We start from the raw sequence: 25,709 nt of genomic DNA, 5'->3' as shown, positions 1-25,709 counted from the left end.
CGCTTCCATAGTAAGCATATTTTCTCTAACTAGCTTTTAACTATTTATTCTAGTTCCCTTTCTTCCGTATAGCTGTATTATTTATTTCACACATATACTTATTCTACATTCGCTGTTATGGTGATTACACTCCCCCCATTGGGCATACTATGCCCAATTTTTCACTACTGGTTCTATTTACTCTTAGTATGTCAAGCAAACTTCAAACTGGCACAGTTTCACGATTGGTCTGATAAGTGTTCCAGTGGAGGTGCATTCATGTACCTTCCTTACAAGCCCATCACAAACCGGTATGACCTTTGAAATTCTGCCCGACTTCCAACGACTTCATGGGAAATTGGGATCCACAATGAGTACTAAGTCATCAAACAGAAAATTCCGTGTAGTCTTGATGTTGCGTTTGCACAGTTGAAGTGTTTGCAGGTACTCTGCTTTCCACCTGTGCCAAAACCGATCGGTCAGAAGCTGTGTATGTTTCAAACGGCGACATAAGACTTCAGCAGACGCCAACTGGTCCGTTGGAGGACTATTTTCCCTGTTCACCCTGCGACAAATGATATATGCTCAGAGAATGTTGTCGATGGTTGAGTACCCTTCTATGATCCAATAATGTCGCTGTAATGAAGCCATTTTATGTTCGCGGCCCGAGTGACCTGCTGAAAAGGCATGTGCATCTAGTGCTATCAAGGTAGTGATGTGATGATGTTTTTGCAAGAGGATTGTACCTAACGTGGCACTAGGGTCATGTTCGTGTGGGATATGACCTCCTACCCGTATGATTCCCCACTCACCAGGATAGGGTTCTAGCCTGTGGGATGAACTTTGCCTTGTTAACTTCCCTAACTGCAGCAATGCTATGTCATCTCCAAACCTGCATTGTTGGAGGGCCCTTATAATATATTCCCTGGCTTCTTGAATTTCTAACACTGTGAGTCGCAGGTTGGTGGGGTGTGCCTTTCCAGATCTGAGCCAGTACTAGAATTTGAGGATCCAAGCTGTAGCGCTGTAGCAGGTTGAAGGGCGTACCAAAATGGAAGTGTTTATCTTTGTTGGGTGGTTGCATGTGTGTTGTCATAGTGGAGGTTCCTTTCTCAACTTCAGGGTCATCAAATGGTGCCTCCAGAACGAACGGCTGTAATGGCCAACAGGTCGAAGGTTGCTCCGGAAAATTGGCCCAGTGTCTCCATCTTCTGCCGGCAAGCTAGTCCTGGGCTGTCAGTCCCCTTGTGGCATCATCTGCTGGATTTTGTTTTGAACTAACATGCCACCATGTTCTGGTTTGGAGCGCCTATGAATCGTCCCCAAATGATTAGCATTGAGAGTTTGGAATTGACGTTCGGTGCTCTTAATGAATTGGAGAACTATTGTACTATCTGACCGAAAGCTGGAGTGTTTGACTGGATGTTTTATCACCCTCCTAATCTTGACACTTGTCTCAGTAGCCAAAACTGCTGTGCACAATTCAAGACATACTTTGGATAACGTCATGATTAGTGCTAAACTTGTGCGTGCTAAATCCATGCTACTATATTTTTGTCTAGTTTGTGTTTCATGTGTAAGACACTGAGGCATAACAGCAATTATATCTGCCTCCCTATTATCCTCAACATTCAGTGAACTTTCAAAATATTCTGCCCACCTTTTCCTTGCCTACTCTCCTTTTAACAACCTTCTATTTCCATCTTCAATTTCTGAACCACCCTTCCTTACTCTTTTCTCTTCTTTCCAAAACTTCTTATTCTCTTCATATTAACGACCCAAATCCCTGACCGCACCTCCAGTCAGCTGCCCTCTTTGCCTTGGCTACCTTACATTTTACTTCTACATTTTTCTCTATATCTTTCATACTTCTCTACACTATTACTCTGCAGCCATTCTTCAAAAGCCCTCTTTTTTTCTCTTCCACTTTTATCTTCACTCCTTCATCCCGCCATTCACTACCCTTCCTTAAGCTGTTTCCAACAATCCTCTTGCCACACATATCACTTGAAATCCCAACAAACGTTTCTTTTACTAACTTCCACTCCTCCTCAAAATTACCATAGTCTCTCACTTTCACTCTTGTCATGTGCCATTTCCAACCTTTCTTGATATTAATTTTTACCTCTGGTTTAATTAACTCTTCAACCCTCACTACCTCCCTTTTACATCCCTCCCCCACTCTTCTCTTTTGCTACAACTAATTTTCCTTCCACCAAAAAATGATCTGACACACCGTTAGCCATACCCCTAAACACGTGCACGTCTTTAAATCTTCCAAACATTCTTCTAGTTATCAACACATAATCCAATAATGCCCTTCTAACACTCTTCCAAATGCCACGCTTACCTATGTATCTTGTTATTATCTTTCTTTTTGAAAAACCAACTTATTACCAGTTTTTGCTCAATACTTGCATCTACCAGTCTCTTGCCACTCATTCTCACACGGTACGCCATACTTCCCATTGACACCTTCTACCTCTCCAGCACCCACTCTAGCTAGTCACCCATGACAACTACATAACTCCTTCTACCCAGTCCTTCTGCACACCTAGTTAATTCATTCCAGAATTCATCCTGCTCTTCTTCACTTTTCTCATGACCTGGCCCATATGCACTAACAAAATCCCAACATTCCATACCCAACCTCGCCCTGATGTTTCTTGCAAATACTGTATACATTACATTATGAGATTTTCAAATATTAAAAGCAGAATGAAAAACTGTAAATATTGAAATAAAAACTAATTGGTTTTAAGTCAAATATTAAAATAAAATTAAAGCAACAACAGTTACAATTCACCTACATTCAGTGATAGAAAATTAATCGATAACATGATTTTATATACTATATGATAAAAACGTAATCAGTGACTGGTTGTTTACCTGCATGCAGTGAGTATCATGTCCATGGCCAAATGGAGTTCTAGGGTCACCAAAGTTGCTAAAGGCCAAGGTGATGAAATAGTTTCTTGTCCTACTCCAACTGATATCCCACCATTCACAAACGAGGGAGACTTCTGTCCGGGAATACCACTGCTTCTTCCTTCCCGAACTGCTTTACGGACATGGCGCATCACACTCTGGAAAACAGGTATAAATTTACTATTTCATAAATAACTTTATTAAACTAAACGATGCTTCAGCACCATACCTTCAAAACTGCCTCCAAAGCAAACATCAGTTTATTGCTAAGAACTCAAGACAGCTAGAAAAACTTTGTTGGATATTTGTGGAGAGTATGAAAACTATAAACATTTGGAAACCTCATAGTATGAGTATCAGAAAACCAATGTTTCCCTTTGTCTCAATCTATATTTGGTTACCATTTTGAATTTACAAAATAGTTGTGAAAAATGTCTTTAATATTCTAGCTTATAAAGAAGTACAAGAGGAAGGCCAAGGTTTGGGTGGATGGATGGAGTGAAGAAAGCTCTGGGTGATAGGAGGATAGATGTGAGAGAGGCAAGAGAGCGTGCTAGAAATAGGAATGAATGGCGAGCGATTGTGACGCAGTTCCGGTAGGCCCTGCTGCTGCCTCCGATGCCTTAGATGACCGCGGAGGTAGCAGCAGTAGGGGATTCAGCATTGTGAAGCTTCATCTGTGGTGGATAATGTGGGAGGGTGGCCTGTGGCACCCTAGCAGTACCAGCTGAACTCGGTTGAGTCCCTTGTTAGGCTGGAGGAACGTAGAGAGTAGAGGTCCCCTTTTTTGCTTTGTTTCATTTGTTGATGTCGGCTACCCCCCAAAATTGGGGGAAGTGCCTTGGTATATGTATGTATGTATAAATAAGCTAGAACTTTCATTTTGACAACTTAACTACAATTTTAAAGGACAAGAAATCCAATGCTCTCAGTTGCAGATGTAAAGACATTTGTTACAAAGGAGTTCTTGCAAATACTGTACTTATTAATTTAATAAGACAATTGGTCATTAGGCCATATTAATCTCCAACCACAAGGGCATGTTTAGTGGTCTGATTATTGCAATACGTCTATATTATTTATGTTGAACAGTTTACTGTACTGTAACCCAAAAGTAAGTTATGGTCGTATCATAATGCTTTTTTTTTTTTTTTTTGCAGGCTCTAAATATGAGTGACAAACCACAAGCAGCTGAAGAAGCTACTTGTCAATTTCAGGAGTCCATGAACTGGAAGCAGAGTCTGCCAGTCTGATGCTGAAAAGGAGTAGTTGGTGCAAAATCTCCAGCTAGACTCCTACCAGTGTGTGCTGGAAATAGTAGAAGAGAAGGCCAATGTGCCTAAGACTGTTAAGAACATGCATTAGCTACTAGCTGCCACAATGCCAAGAAACATGGACAGAAAAGAGAAAGCACCGAAATGGACGAATCAGGCACCTCAACATCTAGTTCTTCAACATTCATGAGCTCCCACAGATGTCCACAGGATAAGGAGCAGGGTTTCATGTCAGAAAGATGATGATGAGCAGCTCTATCAACTATAAGATCTAATAATAACATGCTAAAAGCAAGACTGAACACATGCATTGCATCAGGGAATGCACATTCAATTGATCCTACAACGTACAAATCTGCTCGCACCTCATTGATGGCCAAACAGAACGAAGTATGCTTACCTATGGAAGATATCAAAACCACATATTGCATGTCAATATTCTTGACACAAAAACTTGGAAAATCACATGCCTACATTCAATGGAAAGTGGCAGAAGGAAAAGATCCTCAATTCCTTGCCACACTTCAAGTCCCGTATTTAAAGAAACAAAGGAAGTGGACTGTTTTCTATTCCAGAGAGGCATGTTGATGAAAATTAATTCTGGACTTGGCAGCTCTAACAATGACAATGCTAGAAAGAGGTTCTTCATGGTTACATCAGAACTCTCCCATGTTGTAAAAGAATTAAAGTCAGTTCGATTTGGAACATGACATTGTTAGGGTTGCGGTAAACTATTAGAAACATCCCAGTTTGGTGATCGCTGGACCAGACTTCATGTCCCACTCAAGCTCGATAATTTCTCGTGTTTGGAACCTCATCATCCTCGTGAGCTAAGGATTGGGGTTAGGAGGAGCCTGGCCTTCCCTGGTCCTAGCTTGGGTGCTGACCATATGTATATATGGTCAGTTTCTAGGGAATTGACCCTTTAAAAATAGATAGCAGCATTATCATGGGCCAAGTGCTGTCAACTGTTAAAGAGCATGATGTTATCAGAAAGATTAAAGTAGCCAAACTGAATTGACTCGTGGAAACTCATTTGCTGCTGAAGTGATGAGTTGTATAAAGTGATGACCCATGCCTATGTCCCTGATGAGTGTGAATTAACATTTCTTAATGCAGCTGTGACTGGTCCAAACCTGTATGAAAACTGATGGCTAGCTGAATCCAACCATTGCAGGTGACCTTCCAGCTCAAGAGGCCATCATTGGCAAAGTTAGCTGCCAATGCAAAAACAGACTTTTCTTCTGCCAGATGTTCTTGTAGAACAAAGAACTTTCCTGTACCAATCTTTGCCAATGCAAGAGTGAGTGTCAGAATAATTGAGGTCATGGAACTAGTATGAAACTGATGATGATATGTAAAGACACTTTGATTGTCAAATAGATTATACCCATTCAATAAAATGGAAAATTCAAGTCAAGTAAGTTTGTGGTTAAATTCATTGGCCCTGCAAATTATTGTTTAGCTATAAATTCTAATTGGCTAAATATAAATGAAGTAAATGATTTCCAATGCACAAAAAAACATAAGAATAAATGGAGAAATGAAAAAATACACATTTAAGGTATATGCACAATATATACAAACTATGCTTCTAAATGTTCAATACCAGCAACCACAGAAAATTATGAATGACACTGAACAGAATATGCATTGCTAAAAGGCGATGGCTGCCAGAGTGCAAGCAGATTAAACTTATGAATGCAGAAAATATAAAAACATCTGGAAGCTTGGCCAAGTGTTAAAAAATTACCTTTCATGCCTAATTTGGGTTTCAGAACTTTATACCACAAGTTAAACGTGTAAAGTTGCATACCTAATGTTTTGAAAAAAAATTATTCAAAATCTCCCATAAGCAATCCTACTTAGTTACCCTGTTCCTTTTCTTCCTTAACCTAATTATTTCAAGTAAACTTTTCTCTTAAAGTTTTGCTTTCAGGCAAATCCTTCAAACATTCCTCATATTTTTACATCTAATAGAACCGCCATACTAACCGTAAACACTTCCGGTGAAAGGTTATCTAAGGAAAGGCTATCAGGATCAGCTAAAAGCTGATACAAGGCAGAACCCGGGGATGAAGAAGGCAAGTTGACAACATCTGCTGCTGGCTGACCACGGGCCATTCGTGTCACCCACGTTTCACAGCGACCTAATTCTATTAAGGCTGCACCCATTCCACAATGGGGTACACGAACTAGATGGGTATCTATCAAGGCACCAACAGAAGAATGGACATAATCCTGGAGAAATGCATAAAATTACATCTTTACAAAATATTATAACTAGTATCATTATAAATGTTTAATATTTAATGTTTGTTTTCCAAAATATTATTCAAAGACTGATGATGAAATCGTTAAAATTAATGTATTCTTCCATGAGCAATTTTAAAACTATTTGTTATAAATTAAAAACTTGCACATCTACTTGAAAAAACCTAAAAACTAATTAATTTACAAGAAAATATTTTCCCCATAAATAGACAAAGTTGATGAAACATATAATAATATGCAATTAATAAAGATGCCATTTGGCTTTGCATAAAAAAAAATTAACTAAAAAACACTACAGACTTAGTAAGGTTAATAGAATAAGTTATTACAGTACATTTTATACAGTAAAGTAATACAAAACTACATGATTTGATATACAGCACTTATTTTCCGAAGTTTTCATATAAAAATAAATTGGATAAATGATCAAGAAAAATCTAATTTTCTCTATAACTTATTATTGTTAAAATCAAATCAACCCTTAACTAAACTAACCCAGTGTGTATTATGATTCCACGAAAGACCAGCTGCAACAAGCACAGGAGGCCATGCAAAGACAAGCGGGGTGAGGGCAGCCGAACTGGACCAGTGAGCAACGACAACTCCACCAGCACCTCCTTCAGCACCACTCACAATTCCATTATACACATTACTTACACCAGCTTCTGGCCACCTGTAAAAAAAATTTAATTTAATTTAAAATTAGCCCTTATGGCAAGCCTGCCATTTGTATTTTAACTTGTGTTCCTGAGAAAAAACAAAATAATTATGAAGGAAAACTACCCTTGAGAGTTATTTTCCATCCATAGTGCAATGCCCTTAACCAACTGTCTATTCAAAAGGCAAAAACTACAGCAATGCAATCTATCATTCATGAAAATAGAAAGAAGAGTTCACATTAACATATAAACTCGACTATGCTATTCAACAGGTAATATAATACTGTCACATAAACTCGACTATGCTATTCAACAGGTAACATAATATTGTCACAATGTAACTTGGTTCAGGGAAATACATGGTTAAATCCTAGAAAGGATAATGCATGAATCTATAAAATAATACAATACTAAGCATAGTAAATTGGAACTACTGTAAATAAATAACTCTGATATTAAGATCATACAATTTCAATACCTACCCACTTAAACTACTCCAAGCAGCCGTCCCTGGACACATGGTCAAAGCTCTACCAGTCTCTACAGCAAGCTGAACTCCTCTGGAGAAGTCATAATCAGCCTGCAAAGCCAAAAAGGAACTAAGCTACCTACATTTACAGGAAATCACCTTTGTTTCAAGACAAACTCTAGGAGAGGGTCTACAAATATTTTCATTAAAATAAATGGTACGGAAATCTAAATGCATTTTTACAGAAGCTTACAAGCTAAAATATTTTGTAACAGAAAATGTTCTGAAAGATTTTATCAAAACAAAGAGTACCATAGAAAGATATTAATAATAAGACACTAGAAATCCATTATATTAAATGATAATAGAATACACAAGTACTGTATTTTATAGCAATGCATCAGAAAATATTATACCCTTCCACCACCATAACCTTAAAAGACACACTGGAAGTTCACTTCTTCAGAAAACTTCAAAAATTGTACAGTATATTTTCCATAAATCATGGTAGCTACTGAAAAAAAGAATCTTGATTAAAATTTACCCAACTGCATTCCATACAACTTCTCAATTACATAGAAAAAATATTCTGGAAAAGATCTGATAACATAACTACTCCCTTTCACAAATGATACACTTCTAAAATACAAATAAATCATAGGTATCCTCTTCAAAGTAATCAATGTGACATGATTTTATAGAATGTTTTTTTCCTAACTATAAACCCGAGTTTGTTTTTAGGAGTGTACCTTCAGAGAAGCTAGAACATTTAAAAATATAACAATCATAACTACTGACATGTAGCAGGTAAACTCTGCCCACCTGTCAATCAGCTCCTGTCAATCAGCTCAACACCGACTTTTGACCTTGGGCCTTAGACTTGCAGGATGATTGAGATAGGAAGTGTAACTTGAACCACTCAGGTTTGTATAGGTAGGAAAAATACAAATTACTTAAAAGTACAGTATATGCATTAAGAAATGGTTTTCAATACATTATGTATGTCTTTTCCCTGAGCTGGGGGGATGGAGGGAAGATACTTCTTAACAAATTTTGTCTGAGAAAAAAGTTTGCTAAGTTATAAAACTCAACTACATTTGCCACCCAGGCCAGATTATAGCGGCTATGAGTTCTATTAGAATGTTTTTTTTCCCATTTGTATGGAGTAAGCATGACTGCCTTCTTTTTGAAGGACTTTACTTTGCCTTTGGGGTAAACTGTAGTCCCAATCGGCTGCCTGCTGCACCCCGAGAGGAGAAAGAAAGAATGGTAGAACTCCACATAATCTACCTTTCATTCTAGGCTTATTAAAAAAACTTCTATCTTAGATTAAATGCATCTTGTCACGGGAAAGAGTTAGGCTGGTTCCATAACTCGCTGAGCAGCAACCATAGGAATAATGGTAAAGGTACTCAAGAATCTATGGGAATACTCCTGTAGGTAATGTGAGGTAAAGGAAATCTGTGACAACAGACTTCTGTTTTAATACCTGAGCCTCGGACAGGTTCTTCATGGGCGCCAAAGAGGACCCGATATCTTTACCATTGTGAACCCTTGCCTGAGTTGAACCTTCAACTCCTACACTGGTTGAAGTATAGGAACAACTAATGTTCTCATGAAGCTTGATAGCAACGGTGTTCTTGGCATATCTTTCTACTTTATGCTGCCAATATTAAAAGAAGTCTTTGGAGTCTAGGCCTGAAGTGCAGAGTCCTCTCAATATAGTGCTGTAGAGCCTCTGCAAAACAGAGAACCCAGTCATTCTAATGCCCTTTAGACACCTGCTCAGAAGAGAGAGAGATTGGCCCAACCCTGGTACTATGGGCAGTTGGGTTGTGGTTACACACTCAGGAACAAACTAAGGAAAACTTCCTTCCTTTAGAACAACTTGTGACATACAAGATATCAAAAGCTCACCAACTCGCTTGCAGAAACTAAAGTTAACCGAAAGACTATCTAGAGTGTCGGAGCTTTACCTGATACTTATCTGAAATGGTTGCATGGAGAACTCATAAAAGACTTGATGAGACTGGGCATGAGTGCTTGAAGCTCTTCATTAGCATACACAATTCCCATGAGGAACAAAGATCCATGTTCCTCAATTGAAACTGTTTAAAAATGAGCAATAGCCTTTCCCATCTGCAATAAAGAGGTGCTTCTCTTGGCGACGACATTGGAAACCAACGGCAATAAAAAAAAAAAGCTCCCACTGATAGAATACCAGCAATAAACAAGGAGGACCTATATGTGACTGTGAAGTCATGAGTCAACAAAAGGCACAAAGATGATAAGATCAATGAGAAGTTTGTCCATAAACCTGGCACACATTTGTGGCTTATCTGGAAAACAACTACATATCCTCGTACTTTTAATTGAATTTAACCAAGTTAACCTCCTGACTCTCAAAAGATACAGAATGACATTTCATATATGAAATCAAGAATAGTTGATGAATTATCAGGTGAGCAACTGACACAGAGTTCAGAAACCATCAATGCCTGTACTGAGATTATTGTAACTTATTCAATTACCATTCTGATGACCAAAGACCTACAAGTCTAATAAATTGCCATTTACATGAATCAGTAACAAGAAAACTTACCTGAAAGCCATATTCAACCAATATGGTTGTAGGTGGAAGGGCAGCCAATTGTTGGCTTTTATTATGAAACACATTAGCACACACTAATAGCACAGCTGAAGAAGAGAGGCCCAACTGAGCCCAAGGGCTGCTTCCCAATGTTCTAGAACTGAGACTAGCATCAGCTAACAATGCAGTCAATCTTGGACCCAAATGGACAAATCTGAAAATATCAATGAAACCTGCTATTAGAAATATCAAAACAATCCACTATAAAATAAAATAAAAATGTAGGAAATATCATTATTTATATATAACCTTATTTTTGAAAATGCTGAGACTTTCTACCTCTTTAATGTTGATTTTTCCTGATTGTACACAACAGTTATATATACAGTACTTATTAATTTAGTCTCCCCCACATCTCAATTTCTTTCCAATATACTGCATACTACAATTATAAAAACTTCGGATTTCATAAACATAATCTAAAATCTAGAATACTGTATATATCTTAATATATATTATGAATATGATAAAAATTTCATACTTCATAAACAATCAAATCTAGAATATATATTCCTGTACTTTTTGCATAACCAAAGAACTTCCAGGATATACAATCATCTACAAATTGCATTTCAACTTTTTTTACTTTCACCCTGAAAGCACAATAAATATCTTTTAAAAACGCACCTGCTACCCTTTTACACAAGGAGGTTTGCTTTATAAATGTTGAAAAGATAACTTACCACTTTTGAAAATTTATGAAACCAACGGGCAAAACTTTTAAACTGTGTACCATTACATCACCGCTCGGTAGTGTAGGCTGCTGTTTCAAGTAATGGAAGTATTGGCCAAAAAGTCTCAACCATTTCTCCCATTCTCTCTGTTCTATTTCCTTTTCATTTCTGTTATTCAGGCATTACTGTTTATTTCAGTCTAGTTTATTTCTTATACCTTTATTCCATGCCTTATTCTGAATTATCATTATTTCCCCTTTTTTTTCCTAATCATCCTTAATCCATTTTAACAGTATTTCCGCAACTCTATATTGTATCTATTAATTATATTTGATTCTGATTTTGTATAAACCAATTTACCAGATAAAATTTTATATAAATTTCCTTCACAGTCTTTTCTACCTATCTATCTATCTACCCTGGCACTTCCCCCACTTCTGGGTGTTAGCCGACATCAAAAAATGAAAGATCAAAAGGAGAGTTTTCTTCTCTTCGTTACTACCAGCCTGACTAGGGATTCAGCAGATTTTGGCTGATACTGCTACATTTGCGATCTTTTTTTTTTTCTATTTGTAGAGTTTTGGGATTGCATATTATGTGTGTACGCAAGAAGGGCTCTGAATGCAATATCCACAAACAAGGAAGTTATACTCTTATATCTCTCATTAATAAAAAAGAAATAGCATGGCAACTCTTTCCACCTTATACTGAAACCCAAGAGGTTGAATATGTCTCAGTTTGAACTTATTGGTGTTGGAACAAAGTTTTTTAACAGATTTTTACTGGGATATCAAATGAATTTACATCAGTCAAATTACAGTACTGTACAATTATAACTTGCTAAAAGCTCTACCATTCCTATTTTATAACAAGAGGAGCCAGAGTAACGGCAACCTTGTGTATTCTAGTTACAAACTCACAAAACCTAAATATTTTTTTCTTAATTCCTAATAATCTTGCTTTTGGGTATGGTGTCTGTATAAATTAAAAAAACTATAATGCTGAATGATAAATGAAGAAAATTTAAACCTTGGAGCCACAGTAGAATTGAGAGAAGAGTGGTATGCTTGTTTCTGATCTATTTTATTCATGATGTTTTAAACTTTTGGTAAAAATGTTTTATAAAAGAGTGATTTTAGGGGGGACTGGAATAGATTAACCCATTTACATAACCTCCTTTAGGAAAAATAAACTTGGAGTTTGAATGGCCTCCTAAAACAAATTAAATTTGACCAGCAAGGTTCAAAAGTAAGCGTACATGGTTACACAGTATTGAATATGAAAATGCTTCAGATTATTGCAAAGGTTAATAATACTCCAATCAAGTGAAATACCTGGCTGAAGGAAAATGTGTAAGCGTTGATTTTATGGTCCCAGTAAGAGCACTGAGTTGGGCTGTAGGAACACTATCTTCTACATCAAATGCAGGCACTAAGGTTATTCCTCGATCACAGCAATATCTATCCAATGAAACAACTTCACTGTGAAAAGAAAAGAAAAACAAGCATTACAACAAGGGGAAATCATTACAATATCAAGTATATACTATGAGAAAAAATAACTATAACCCAGTTACTCTCTAAATTTCAATCCAAATAATATTCAAATGTTGAATAAAGGCCGATTCACACGACCCGTTTTCTTTCCGACAGGCTGGGTGGTGGCTAACCGCCGTTGAAATGTTGTACATTCACACGAGGCGTTCTGTATCCGTTTACCCGCGCGCGGTTTTCATTGTTTACTTAGACTCTGTCACATGAAGACCGAGTAAATTACGATAATTTTGACACTTTAAAATGTTGGTTGATAACTGTGTTGATAAAATAAGTTATGCAACTTCATTATACTTTATGCACCATGCCAAGAATATTAAAATCCACCTGTTTTATTCAATGCCTTTACAGTCATTTTCCATATCTTTTCTTCATGTAAATTATTCCTACATATTTTGTTTGCCATGTCTAACATCTCCTCATACCCTTGAACAAGTTCAATTAAGCTCTCATACATGGTGTCAACAACAACCTAACTCTAATCTTTATGACTATACTATGAGGAAAAGTCAAGGTTGTAGGTCACGAAACGAACAGATACGATACAGGTCCTCGTTAGCACGAAACAACATCAACCAGTTGGTTGGAACGGATGGCTAACGGCCGTCAAACCGGGCGAGGTTTCTTGGGGAGGAAGCCGAGCCGACTCGGTAGGCTGACGTCCGAGGGCCGCCGTCTGCCTGACGAGTCGTGTGAACAGTTGCATTTGAATACATGTAAGAAACCTAGACGCCGCTTAACCGCCGGCGAGCCTGTCGGAAAGAAAATGGGTCGTGTGAATCGGCCTTAACCCCTATCAGCTTCTTTTCTCCTGTGTAGAACATGATGTTTTATGAAAAACTCTGACTTGCTGGTAAAGAGGACAGTACATGTTTTTCACATGGTTCACTGTTAACTATAATTAGGAAAAGATAGTGAAAAATTATAATTAGTGAGAGTCTATAGAATATCACTAATGGAGACAAAGGGTAAAGAACAGTAGATCCATAAGAGGCACGCTGCAGACAAGAAAACAGGCAGCTGCAACACCTTTATAACAAAATGATCAGAGAAGAAACCAAATTCAGATTATAAAAGAATAATAGATTCTAAGTACAAATTTTGGCTAAAAAAAAAATACTTCTGCTACACACAGTCAAGAGCCTTGGAAAAGCTACAGACAATGCCATAAGCTTCTCACTTTCCAAGAAGAGGGTCTGCCAGGCAGGGCTTGGATATGTTTAGATATCCAGTCAGGTGTCATACAAATTTCATGTTGATTAATACACGAAAGGTTTTCACACTATACGCTTAAGGTGGTGTGTACACAATGATAAGAAAGTTTCAGAAAAATCAATAATTTTAAAAGTTATTTGCATTTTTCCTAACTACACATAATTGAGTCCTTTGATGGGAGTATGACTTTAGCAAAGCTGGAATGACCATTAAAATTTACCAAGGTAGTTACAACTATTGAAAGGTGTTGGGAAATGCCCAACCCACCTGTCACTCAGCCTGATTAGCATTTTTGACCTCTGGGAATGGGATTTCTGGGGTGATTGAGGTATGAAATGTAACCTGAAGGAGTCAGGTTTGTATAGTTAAGAAACATACAAATTACTTTAAAACTGTACTTTAATAGGACACTCATCTTTTGGAGGGAGGAAGATCCTATGAACCAAAAATTCTGGCTAAATCAACTTTCCCGGAGTAGTCAGAGAACCAGGTCCTCTAGAGGAGCATAATAGTGCTGAATGGCCTTTGATGCCCCAGTGTGGTTTGAGGCTTAAATTTTATAATCCAATTCAATCCAAATCTACAAGAACAAAGGTGATGACTTCACTAACCTCTTAACAGTCTGTGAACAGGAATGCCAAAGGTGTCAAATTAGGTTTGTACTAGGAATAAATGATACTCAGTCATAGGAGAAAGTATATCCTCATACGGAATATGCTGTTTGAATGTATACGCAGTCACTATAAATCATGGATTTAATTACATCTTATTCATCTTAACCCCTGTCTAAGAGGATGGGGGAGATGCATAACAAATCCGGTCTGAAAAAGGTTGCTCGGTTATGAAGCTCCCCTGCATCAGAAGGTACATCCAAATAATAATAGCCACAACTACTGCACCCCAAAAACAGGAGGTGGAAAGAAAAGTAAAAGGCCAGTTATTCTACCTTTCATTTTTGGCTTATGTCAAAACAGCTAACAAACTAGATACCCCTTGCCATTGAGGGAGCTAGGCTGGCTACACAACCTGCTGCACAACTGACCCAAGAGTGATAATCACAAGAGAGATTAAGTGATTCAAGACCAAAGGTAAAAGTATCCAAATACTTGTGGATATAGTCCTGCAAGTAGTGGGAGGTTAAGATTGTCTGGGCCTATCCAGACTCCTGCCTCTAACACATAAGCCACACATAGGTTCTTCCTAAATGCTAGGGTGGAGTCGACACCCTGACTTCATGAGCCCTTGCCTGAGATGGAGCTCCAACTCACTTGCTGGTTGAAGGATAGGTGTGCCTGAAGACTTCACAAAGCCAAAACAAAACAGTGTTCTTGGATACATTACTCTGGATACTGCTGGTGATGATAAAGTCTTTGGTGCTCAGGCCTGAAGAGGAAAGTCCTCTTAATAGTGCTGTAGAGACCTTACACAACAGTAGTATATCTTCATGATTAGCTCTTGATGCCTCCTAAAGAGAAGAGATGGATAAGAACTTGAACCGTGTACTGTGGATGGCATGACTTTTGGGTCTTGCCTATGAACTCTGGAGCAAAAGTAAAGGATATCTTCCATCCTTCAGAATAACTTGTAATATAGATTTTATGAAGCTCCCTAACACCCTTTGCTAAACCTATGGCTAGCAAGAACTCTCAAGAATTAAATCACTATTCGATGCCTGTTTCGCAAGATCGTATAGGGCACGCATAACAAACCTACGAACACGTCATATCCTACTATGCAGATCTGAGGTCCTGGGATAGACAAGACTGTTCAAAACTCCTCACTAGCACAGACAATTCTAATGAGTAGGAAATATCTTAGCTCTTCAGTCTGAAGACCTAACACAAGGCTGAGACTGAGAGCGGCTTTTCTTGGCGAAGAAAGACTAGAAAATCACAAAACTGCAGACTACAATTACAGAATTATCCCTTCAACGACACCAATCGCAGAATATAGCTCACTTTCCCTGGTAGACAGTTGCAGAGAATTTCACGGGTATCCAGACAACTCATGTGCACTGCCTTCCAAAAATACTTCTTCCTTGGAGGAAATGATGGATAGTCTTTACCCGTGAAGTGGAATTGACTCTAATGAGAGATGGTACTTCTGAAGAGCTATCTGGGTCATCCTAAGACCTCATATTGTAAACAATAATGATTAATCGATAAATCAGACAAAAGAGAGGAAAAGGGGTGAGTACAAATTGTCGGAAGGAAAGGTGTATAAATCCAGATTGACCCAAGTGTTGAAGTCTCTTTGACTGTAGGAAAAGGATCTGGAATGGGAGCAGAATACCAGGAATTTCCTGTTCAGCCGTGTGGCGACTAAGCATGTCTGATGGTACATTACTCTTGCCTTGAATGAACCTTACTGACAACTCTACAGCAATATTCATGGCCCAGATATACACCTGCTTTATTAACTTGCAAAGAATGTACAAGAATGTCCCAACTTGCCTTGTAACGTACACTACAGCAGTAGTGTTGTTGCTCACCAGAACAAAATACATGTACCATATTAAACTCTATTGGAAAGCTTGAGTGATGGGAATGCGGCTTGTAATTCCAACAGGTTGATATACAGGTGCTTTTCTTATGGAGACCAGACCCCTGAAATGACATTATTCTCCAAGGTGTGAGCCCACCCCTCCTTGGATACATCCAAGAACAAAAGTATCTCAAGAGGTGGGGAGCTGAGTAGAGCTCCAAGGGTGAGGTTTTTGTTGCTCAGCCAACAGGAATAATTATTCCATACCGCCTGTTCCACTGGAACCCGACGGGATGGGAAATCACTGGCTACTGACCAGTAATACTTCAGACACCACTAAAGCCATTGCTGGTGGAGATGCTCATGTAGAAAGAGTTTCTTTACCAAATAAAGATGTCTCAGAAGACATTGCCACAGCCAAGCCAGGAATTCCTGCTTGAACAAGAATGGTAGGACTACCTCTCTGTGCCTGCTAATACGAATGTCTGACGAAAAGACACCCGCTGCTGCCGTGCCTATCAGCATGACTAGGTATGTCATCTCATGCCTGAGTGTGAGACTTACCTTTTCCTCCTTTTTCACTTAAGTACGTTCTGTAGGACTGATGGATGGGTATTTGGAAATACATGTCTTGATCCAATGAAGGCATGAAGTCTCTCTCTGATGGTAGACCGCACAGTATTTGCCGTCTCCATGCTGAACAGAGTTTGATGAACAAACATGTTCAGCAGTGAGAAGTCAATGACTGGTCTCCAGCTACTGTCAACTTTTTCAGCCACCAGGAGCAGACTACAGAACCAAAGAGAACTGTCTCAAATGAGTTCATGCCCACACTTTATTATTTTCATCTCTGTGACCAAGGCCAGAGCTTCAGCAATTTCAGCAGGTAACTATGTAACGCCATCATTGTATAAATAAGCTAAGGTCTCCTCCTCCCACCAATTCCCCTAGAGGACCCAGTCCAAGAGGATCACAAGGGAGACCCAGCAGGTCAAGAAACACTGAAATAAAGAGCTATAAACTTTCTTCAGAGGCAGCCACAACTTGCACTCATCACAAGTGGATGACTGTGAAGTCATTCCCCTGCAAAAAACACGTAGATGATAAGGATCAATGGCAAGTGTGGACATAAATCTGCCACACTTTTTAACAGGTATACCTAGACTCAGCTGTATGTCATTACACATATCTATTTATTACGGAAAGAGAAAATCAAAACAGCAAAATTTTTGAGACGACAGTTTGTATTCATGTAGGAGTAGATAGAAAGTTATCTTAGTGATCCTCTTTTGGGGGAAAAAAGAACTCATGTGTTTCCAAGATGAGAGTAATTAGCAATTACAGAACAAGGCATGTCATATGGTAACATATTGCAGTACATTTATCGGTAATTTTTCATTAGGAAAATAGAGAGGTACAATGATGACTACATAGACTTTAGTACTGTACTATGTAAGCTACAGATTGAATGAAAAAGAGGGCAGCAGAGTTGCTAGGAGTTGAAAGGTGTGAAACCTTTTTCTTAGGAAAAGGAATAACAGATCTATCATTAAACTACATGAAAGGAAGGAAGCTAAAGTTGAGTTAAGTCACTATGCTTTCTCTGCACAATAAAATTAGTTCTATGCATCATTTCTGCAATAATGAAGTATGTACAGCTATTACGAATTGAAATTTATAGCTAAAATAAAATGTCAAGTAGGTTTGGTATGCCCAATCTATGACCTGAATCTAGTATGAGGATGGATCCCACTTACACTGTGCCTTGTAATCTCCACACATGGCTGTTTAACATCACTTAATGCTTCTTACACTTATTTTCACATTTAATCAAGAACAAATTTATTAAGGATTGCTTTACGACAATCTACGATAGCCTGGTTAACCTACTTTTTAATGATTTTTATTCTGAGTAACCTAATCCCAAGGTTTGGAGGGGAAGGAAAAAGGATTTCATAATTCTATCCCTTAATAATAATGGTCCGGAAAACAGAAGCAATGATTCTCAATAGGAATATGAATAACTATATAATTGGGCTGAGCTCAGTCCAAGTTTTGTACAGGCAAAGATAGATGTGTAAACAGATGACAATAGTAAAGAAGTAAAGATGAAAGTAACAAGGCATGGTAGGAAACCAAAGACAGCAGTTGTAGTTCTATGGACTATAATTGAATTAAATAAAATGTAAAAATGTTATTTTCATTAGTAAAATAAATTTTTGAATATACTTACCCGATAATCATGTAGCTGTCAACTCCGTTGCCCGACAGAATTCTACGGGAGGGATACGCCAGCTATCACTATACTAGAAGGGGGTGTACTCACAAGCGCCACCTGTGGCCAGGTACTACAGTACTTGTTGTTGACGCCACCTCACTTTTTCCTCGGTCCACTGGTTCTCTATGGGGAGGAAGGGTGGGTCAATTAAATCATGATTATCGGGTAAGTATATTCAAAAATTTATTTTACTAATGAAAATAACATTTTTCAATATTAAACTTACCCGATAATCATGTAGCTGATTCACACCCAGGGGGGTAGGTGAAAAACCAGTGTACAAGACTAAAGGATAGCTAAGTATCCCGTATTTCATATAATCAGTTATCCACAATAACAATGAAATAATAAGTACCTGGTAAGGAAGTCGACTTGAACCGTTACTCTGCCTTTAATAAGATCGTCTTCCTTACTGAGCGCAGCGTTCCTCTTGGAAGGCTGAATCAACTCAAAGGTGCTAAAGTATACAGGGCTGCAACCCATACTAAAGGACCTCATCACAACCTTTAACCTCGGCGCTTCTCAAGAAAGAATTGACCACCCGCCAAATCAACAAGGATGTGGAAGGCTTCTTAGCCGACCGTACAACCCATAAAAAGTATTCAAGAGAAAGGTTAAAAGGTTATGGGATTATGGGAATGTAGTGGCTGAGCCCTCGCCTACTACTGCATTCGTTGCTACGAATGGTCCCAGGGTGTAGCAGTACTCGTAAAGAGACTGGACATCTTTGAGATAGAATGATGCGAACACTGACTTGCTTCTCCAACAGGTTGCATCCATAACACTCTGCAGAGAATGGCTCTGTTTGAAGGCCACTGAAGTAGCCACAGCTCCCACTTCATGTGTCCTTACCTTCAGCAAAGCAAGGTCTTCTTCCTTCAGATGAGAATGTGTTTCTCTAATCAGAAGCCTGAATAGTAAGAAACTGAATTCTCAGAACTTGGAAAAGAAGGTTTCTTGATAGCACACTATAAGGCTTCTGATTGTCCTTGTAAAGGTTAAGACCTTTTTAGATAGTACCTAAGAGCTCTAACTGGGCAAAGTACTCTCTTCAGTTCATTCCCCACCAAGTTGGACAGGCTTGGGATCTCGAACGACTTAGGCCAAGGACGTGAAGGAAGCTCGTTTAGCAAAAACCGAGCTGCAAGGAACATGTAGCCGTTTCAGATGTGAAAACAATGATCCTGCTGAAGGCGTGGATCTCACTTACTCTTTTAGCTGTTGTCAAGCACACGAGGAAAAGAGTTTTTAATGTGAGGTCCTAAAAAGAGGCTGATTGGAGAGGTTCAAATCTTGATGACATAAGGAACCTTAGGACCACGTCTAGATTCCAGCCTGGAGCGGACAACCGACGTTCCTTTGAGGTCTCAAAAGACCTAGGGAGGTCTTGTAGATCTTTGTTGGTGGAAAGATCCAAGCCTCTGTGGCGGAAAACCGCTGCCAACATACTTCTGTAACCCTTGATCGTAGGAGCTGAAAGGGATCTTACTTTCCTTAGATATAACAGGAAGTCAGCAATCTGGGTTACAGTAGTACTGGTTGAGGAAACTGCATTGGTCTTGTACCAGCTACGGAAGACTTCCCCTTGAGACTGATAGATTCTGAGAGTGGATGTTCTCCTTGCTTCGGCAATCGCTCTGGCTGCCTCCTTCGAAAAGCCCCTCGCTCTTGAGAGTCTTTCGAAAGTCTGAAGGCAGTCAGACGAAGAGCGTGGAGGATTGGGTGTACCTTCTTTACGTGAGGTAGACATAGAAGGTTCACTCCTAGAGGAAGAGTCCTGGGAATGTCGACCAGCCATTGCAGTACCTCTAAGAACCATTCTCTCGCGGGCCAGAGCGGAGCCAACCAACGTCAGCCGTGTCCCTTTGCGAGAGGAGAACTTCTGAAGTACCCTGTTGACAATCTTGAACGGCGGGAATGCATACAGGTCGAGATGGAACCAATCCAGCAGAAAAGCATCCACGTGAACTGCTGCTGGGTCTGGAATCGGAGAACAATACAACAGGAGTCTCTAGGTTATCGAGGTAGCGAACAGATCTATGGTTGGCTGACCCCACAGGGCCCAAAGTCTGCTGCAAACATTCTTGAGAAGGGTCCACTCTGTGGGGATGACCTGACCCTTCCGGCTGAGGTGATCTGCCATGACATTCATACCGCCCTGAATGAACCTCGTTACCAGTTAGCTTTCGATCTTTAGACCAGATGAGGAGGTCCCTTGCGATCTAGAACAACTTCCACGAAAAAGTCCCTCCCTGCTTGAAGATGTAAGCCAGGGCCGTGGTGTTGTCAGAGTCCACCTCCACCACTTTGTTAAGCTGGAGGGACTTGAAGTTTATCAAGGCCAGAATAACCGCCAACAACTCCTTGCAATAGATGTGAAGTGTCCTTTGCTCCTGATTCCATGTTCCCGAGCATTCTTGTCCGTCCAAAGTCGCACCCCAGCCCGTGTCTGATGCGTCCGAGAGGAGACGGCGGTCGTGTTTCTGAACAGCCAAAGGTAGACTTCCTTGAGAAGAAAGCTGTTCATACACCACGCGAGAGAAGACCTCCTCTCTTCGGAAACAGGAACTGAGACCGTCTCTAGCGTCATGTCCTTTATCCAGTGAGCAGCTAGATGATACTGAAGGAGGGGGAGGTGGAGTCTCCCTAACACGATGAACAGGGCCAGCGATGAAAGTGTCCCTGTTAGACTCATCCACTACCTGACTGAGCATCGGTTCCTTCTCAGCATGCTCTGGATGCATTCTAGGGCTTGGAAGATCCTTGGGGCCGACGGAAAAGCCCGAAAAGCTCGACTCTGAAGATCCATACCCAAGGAGACAATGGTCTGGGATGGGACGAGCTGAGACTCCTCAAAATTGACCAGGAGGCCCAGTTCCTTGGTCAGATCCATAGTCCATTTGAAAATCTCCAGACAGCGACGACTTGTGGGAGCTCTTAAAAGCCAGTCGTCTGACGGAGCCGGACACAAGATCATGGTACTGCTGCACAGTCTGTGAACTGTCAACCATGGGCAAGCGAGGAAGTACAGTGACAACCCGAATCTGTCTAGACTGTCTGGGTCGTACAGATAACTCCTTATCGGGTTGCTGAGGTTGCCGCACTGCGTCACAACAAGTCACTTCTGCTGGTTGTTGAACGTCTTCCCCGTGACACATTGACTCCGTAAACAAAAAATCCTCTAACAAGGACTAAGCTTGGACTGCATGTCTTGCAACACAGCTCAAGGTCTATGGGAGCAGGTGTGGTAACAGACGGGATTAGCGACTGAAGTGGAACCATTACCTTCCCTGGAAGCATGTTATGCTTAAATAAAAGTCCATAGGAGGCTACGCAGCTAAAGGCTCCCTCCAAATGACAGAGTCCTCAAGGGAATATCAGAAGGAGGGAGAAAAGAACTTTCTCATCTACAGGGACCATATCCTAGAAAAGCTAAGTTCTCTCAGTGAGGGTTTCACTGGTGCAAAAGCAGCAGACTAGAAGGCAACGTTATGAAACTGCTTGACAGTCTAGTGAGTTGGCAACAACCAAAGATGTGTGACTGAGAAGCATGCGGTAAGGTATGCAGAGCATGTTGTATGCAGAGTATGCTGTATGCAGAGCATGCTGTATGTAGAGCATGTTGTATGCAGAGCATGCTGAATGCAGAGCATGCTGTATGCAGAGCATGTTGTATGCAGAGCATGCTGAATGCAGAGCATGCTGTATGCAGAGCATGTTGTATGCAGAGCATGCTGTATGTAGAGCATGCTGTATGTAGAGCATGCTGAATGCAGAGCATGCTGTATGCAGAGCATGTTGTATGCAGAGCATGCTGTAAGCAGAGCATGCTGTATGTAGAGCATGCTGTAAGGTAAGCAGAGCGTGTGCATGGCGTTTAACATTTCTCAGAAATTCCATGACCAGTGCTAGAGTGCTTTATGCATGCTTGCATGGGGTTTTAATATCAACATAATATTTACCTTACATTCATAACTCATGATTCATATTTTTGCCATATTTTGCGATATTGTTAAAAATATATTGCAAGGAATACAAATATATTTTTATAAGTAATACAAATAACCTCCATTATCATAATGTTTGAAAATGGAGGTAAGGTATGCTGAACAGCAGAGTCAGAACGAGCTGGAACAACAATAGTTGTGGTTTCCTCTTCAAGACTCTGTTGAGGGAACACCTGAGGCTCAGTCTGCAAAGGCTGATCAAAAGAAGTAGCAGAAGGTAGGCGCATGGGTGGAGGAGGCTGACTCCTGGCATGAGTGGCTGAACTCAAGGGTTGCGTTTGCTGAGTGGTTGGCGGATGCGCAGTAGCAAGTTCCTGAGGAACGAGTTGAGGTTCCTGCGGTGTGAGCTGAGAGCGAAAAGGTAGTGGCTGCGCAGAACGCAGTAAAAGTCTCGCAAGTTGAGGCTCCTGAGGCGCAAGGCTAAGGTGTTGAGGTGCTTGCCTTGAGGAGGGTTGAGCTCGCTGCAGCGAGAGCTGAGGAGACTGACTCATGGATGGGAGAGGTTGTTGTACCTCAAGCGAGTGTTGCCTCACTGGTGGAACAGCAAGTGGAAGCGGAGGAAGAGAGGTATAAGCCTCCTGTTCCCATTGCTGAGGTTGCCTTAAGGAAGGCGGAGGGAGCTGCACACCACTGGGATCAGTAAACTCATAACGTGGCTCAATATCGTACGCCTGGCAGGCGGTACTGCGGTCAGGCGGAGCGAGCGCAGGCGGAGGGAGCGCAGGCGGAGGGAGCGCAGGCGGAGCAAGCGCAGGCGGAGCGAGCGCAGGCGGAGCGAGCGCAGGCGGAGGCGCAACCTTCTCAGCCCGACACTCACGCATCAAGACCGAAAGTTGTGACTGCATGGACTGCAGTAGAGTCAACTTGGGGTCGGCAGACACTAAGGTCTGCTGAGGTAAAGCCTTAACAGCAGAGATCTGTTGCGGCAGAACCTTACTCCTCTTAGGCGGAGTGCATTCAACTGATGACTGCGGCGAGTCAGAGCTAACCCAATGACTGCATCCGGGTTGTTGAACTCTAACTTCGTACGTCTGGCATAGGTCTGGACTTTACGTTTAAGAGGTCTTGAGACCTGAGACCAGCGTTTTCTCCCCTAAATTTCTTCTGCAGACGAGCAAAATAAGGGCTCAATCGTCTGCGGGTGGGAGTGACGGTCTCTGTAAGACACGCCCGCAACCACCGAGGATACTTCTGTGCGCCGATCAAGGCCTGCTGAACCCTTTTGCCCTTCGACATTGCTTCTCCCCTGGGCTTGGGAGCTTGCAAGAGGTCCCGGACTGGGAGGACGACTGGCGCGCACAGAAGTACCCTCACGCACAACACTGACACACTTTGCGCTAATCACTTATCACTTTGATTTTCTGTTTGCACTTATTTCACTGAACTCGAAACTTTAAGTGGTTTGTACCTGAAACACGCAATTCTATCCTTTCTCAAAAGTTAGTAATTGCGAAAACAGAATTACAATGTAACAGAAAAATCTAATGAAAGATAAATAATTCAGTGGCTGGAAAGAGACTAAACACTAGATCACTCTAGAAACGTTTACCTTCTTCCCCTAAAGAGACTAGGGAGAAGAGCAAAAACGATAACAACGTTACTCGCTTGAATGAAACGTTTATCCTCCTCTTTCTCCCTCCGTCTCTATCTCTCTCTCTCTCTCTCTCTCTCTTGACTTAGAACCTGAGAGAAGAGCCCAATCATATATATCGTTAAAACATATTATTGTTAAAGGAAAAAACTGAAATATTTCCCAAAATGAAAAGTTCCTTTATTAGGATTAAAACCATTAAGTTAAGAAAGAATGAACAAAACGCTAGACACGGTTACTCTTACTGCAACGTGAAACCGTGAAAATTCTTTCTCTATCGTAACGATAGAGCGCAAGTTGAACGTTCTGAACGTCAACAACTGCAGAGACAAAACAAAACGTTAGTTCAACTTTGAAAACAGTACGAGACTATCAAAGAAATTCTTTCAAAGACATTAAAATAGCATAATATGTTAACAGATAAAACCGAAATGACGGGCTCAATGTTAATTAACTTCGGTACCAAGAAAAGACCGCCTACTATTAGGAAGGTCGAATATAAACAAATATAAAAATTAATTTTAATAAGTTTATAATAAAAGGAAGTTAATCGAAGAGGCCTATAAGAGGCGGAGAGATATAAAAATAAATCTATAACTTTTGTTAAGCAAAATTAAGAAAGAGAGTCTATACTCTCTTAGACACCAACACTTCCGTCTAAGGGAAGGGTCGGCCATAAAAAGGTGAAAGAGAGTTCATACTCTCTTCGTCACCATAATTAATCAAATTAATTCCAAAAGCTAACTAAGCTAATATAGAAGTTTCCAGTATAGCGAATAGCTGCAAATTTTAGAGAAATACTTCACCAAACCGTGAACAATACTCCAAAATCATAAGCGTATCCAAGAACGTCTTGCCGGAAGCACGACAGAGGAAAAAGTGAGGTGGCGTCAACAACAAGTACTGTAGTACCTGGCCACAGGTGGCGCTTGTGAGTACACCCCCTTCTAGTATAGTGATAGCTGGCGTATCCCTCCCGTAGAATTCTGTCGGGCAACGGAGTTGACAGCTACATGATTATCGGGTAAGTTTAATATTGAAAAACACACTCAACTGAATATGACCACATTGGTTTTGAATACTGTACTAGTTGTGGTATAATCCAAATGTAGAATTCAAGTTTGTTTATTTCTATTTCTAATGAAAATAATGCTACTGGCTACCAACAAAATACAGAGAAAATTTATATATCTATACACCTCACAAAACTTTATTTGTGCAGGCTGAATCTCTTACCTGGGTGAATAGGGTAAACTACTGGCTACCGATGATACACGCATGAGTAAATGTAACTGATTCATCTTCAACCCAAGCAATGAATCAACCATTTGGCAGAGCCGCTCCTGCAAGTGAAAACATCCAGTGAAAAACTGTGTGTAAACTTCCATATTAACCAAATTAATGCTTATTTTGACGACTAACAGATTCAAATGATTACCCAATCTTAGGATATGACATGAATAGCTCACAAACTAGTTTTGTTTTGCTATTTCTCTTCATTAGACTTTTATTAAATTTTCCTTTATAATACCAAAACAATTCATGAGATTAAAGTCACCCATACTCAAAAGAAAAATTATCAAATCTTGCAAGCTATTGTATTCCCCATAAGTATAGTGCTAAGTTGGTGATATAATGAAAGCCAATAATATCAAATTCTTATTTGGCATAACA

At 40.1% G+C, this 25,709-nt stretch overlaps 1 protein-coding gene across 1 annotated transcript in view; it reads right to left on the bottom strand.

Moving 5' to 3' along the window:
- LOC137657650 (uncharacterized) overlaps positions 1-25,709 on the bottom strand; it is a 65,138-nt gene that overhangs the window by 6,338 nt on the left and 33,091 nt on the right. Inside the window, exons 12-18 of the mRNA XM_068392050.1 lie at positions 25,272-25,378; positions 12,242-12,388; positions 10,186-10,387; positions 7,597-7,694; positions 6,951-7,128; positions 6,177-6,422; positions 2,869-3,065 (exon numbers count right to left, since the gene is read on the bottom strand). Coding sequence (XP_068248151.1) covers positions 2,869-3,065; positions 6,177-6,422; positions 6,951-7,128; positions 7,597-7,694; positions 10,186-10,387; positions 12,242-12,388; positions 25,272-25,378 — 1,175 coding nt within the window. The remainder of the gene's footprint in view (positions 1-2,868; positions 3,066-6,176; positions 6,423-6,950; positions 7,129-7,596; positions 7,695-10,185; positions 10,388-12,241; positions 12,389-25,271; positions 25,379-25,709) is intronic.

This window comes from Palaemon carinicauda, chromosome 18 (genome assembly GCF_036898095.1).
Source record: "Palaemon carinicauda isolate YSFRI2023 chromosome 18, ASM3689809v2, whole genome shotgun sequence".
Lineage (NCBI taxonomy): Eukaryota > Metazoa > Arthropoda > Malacostraca > Decapoda > Palaemonidae > Palaemon > Palaemon carinicauda.
The sequence above is the reverse complement of the archived record's forward strand: the minus strand, read 5'-3'. Positions and strand labels throughout refer to the sequence as shown.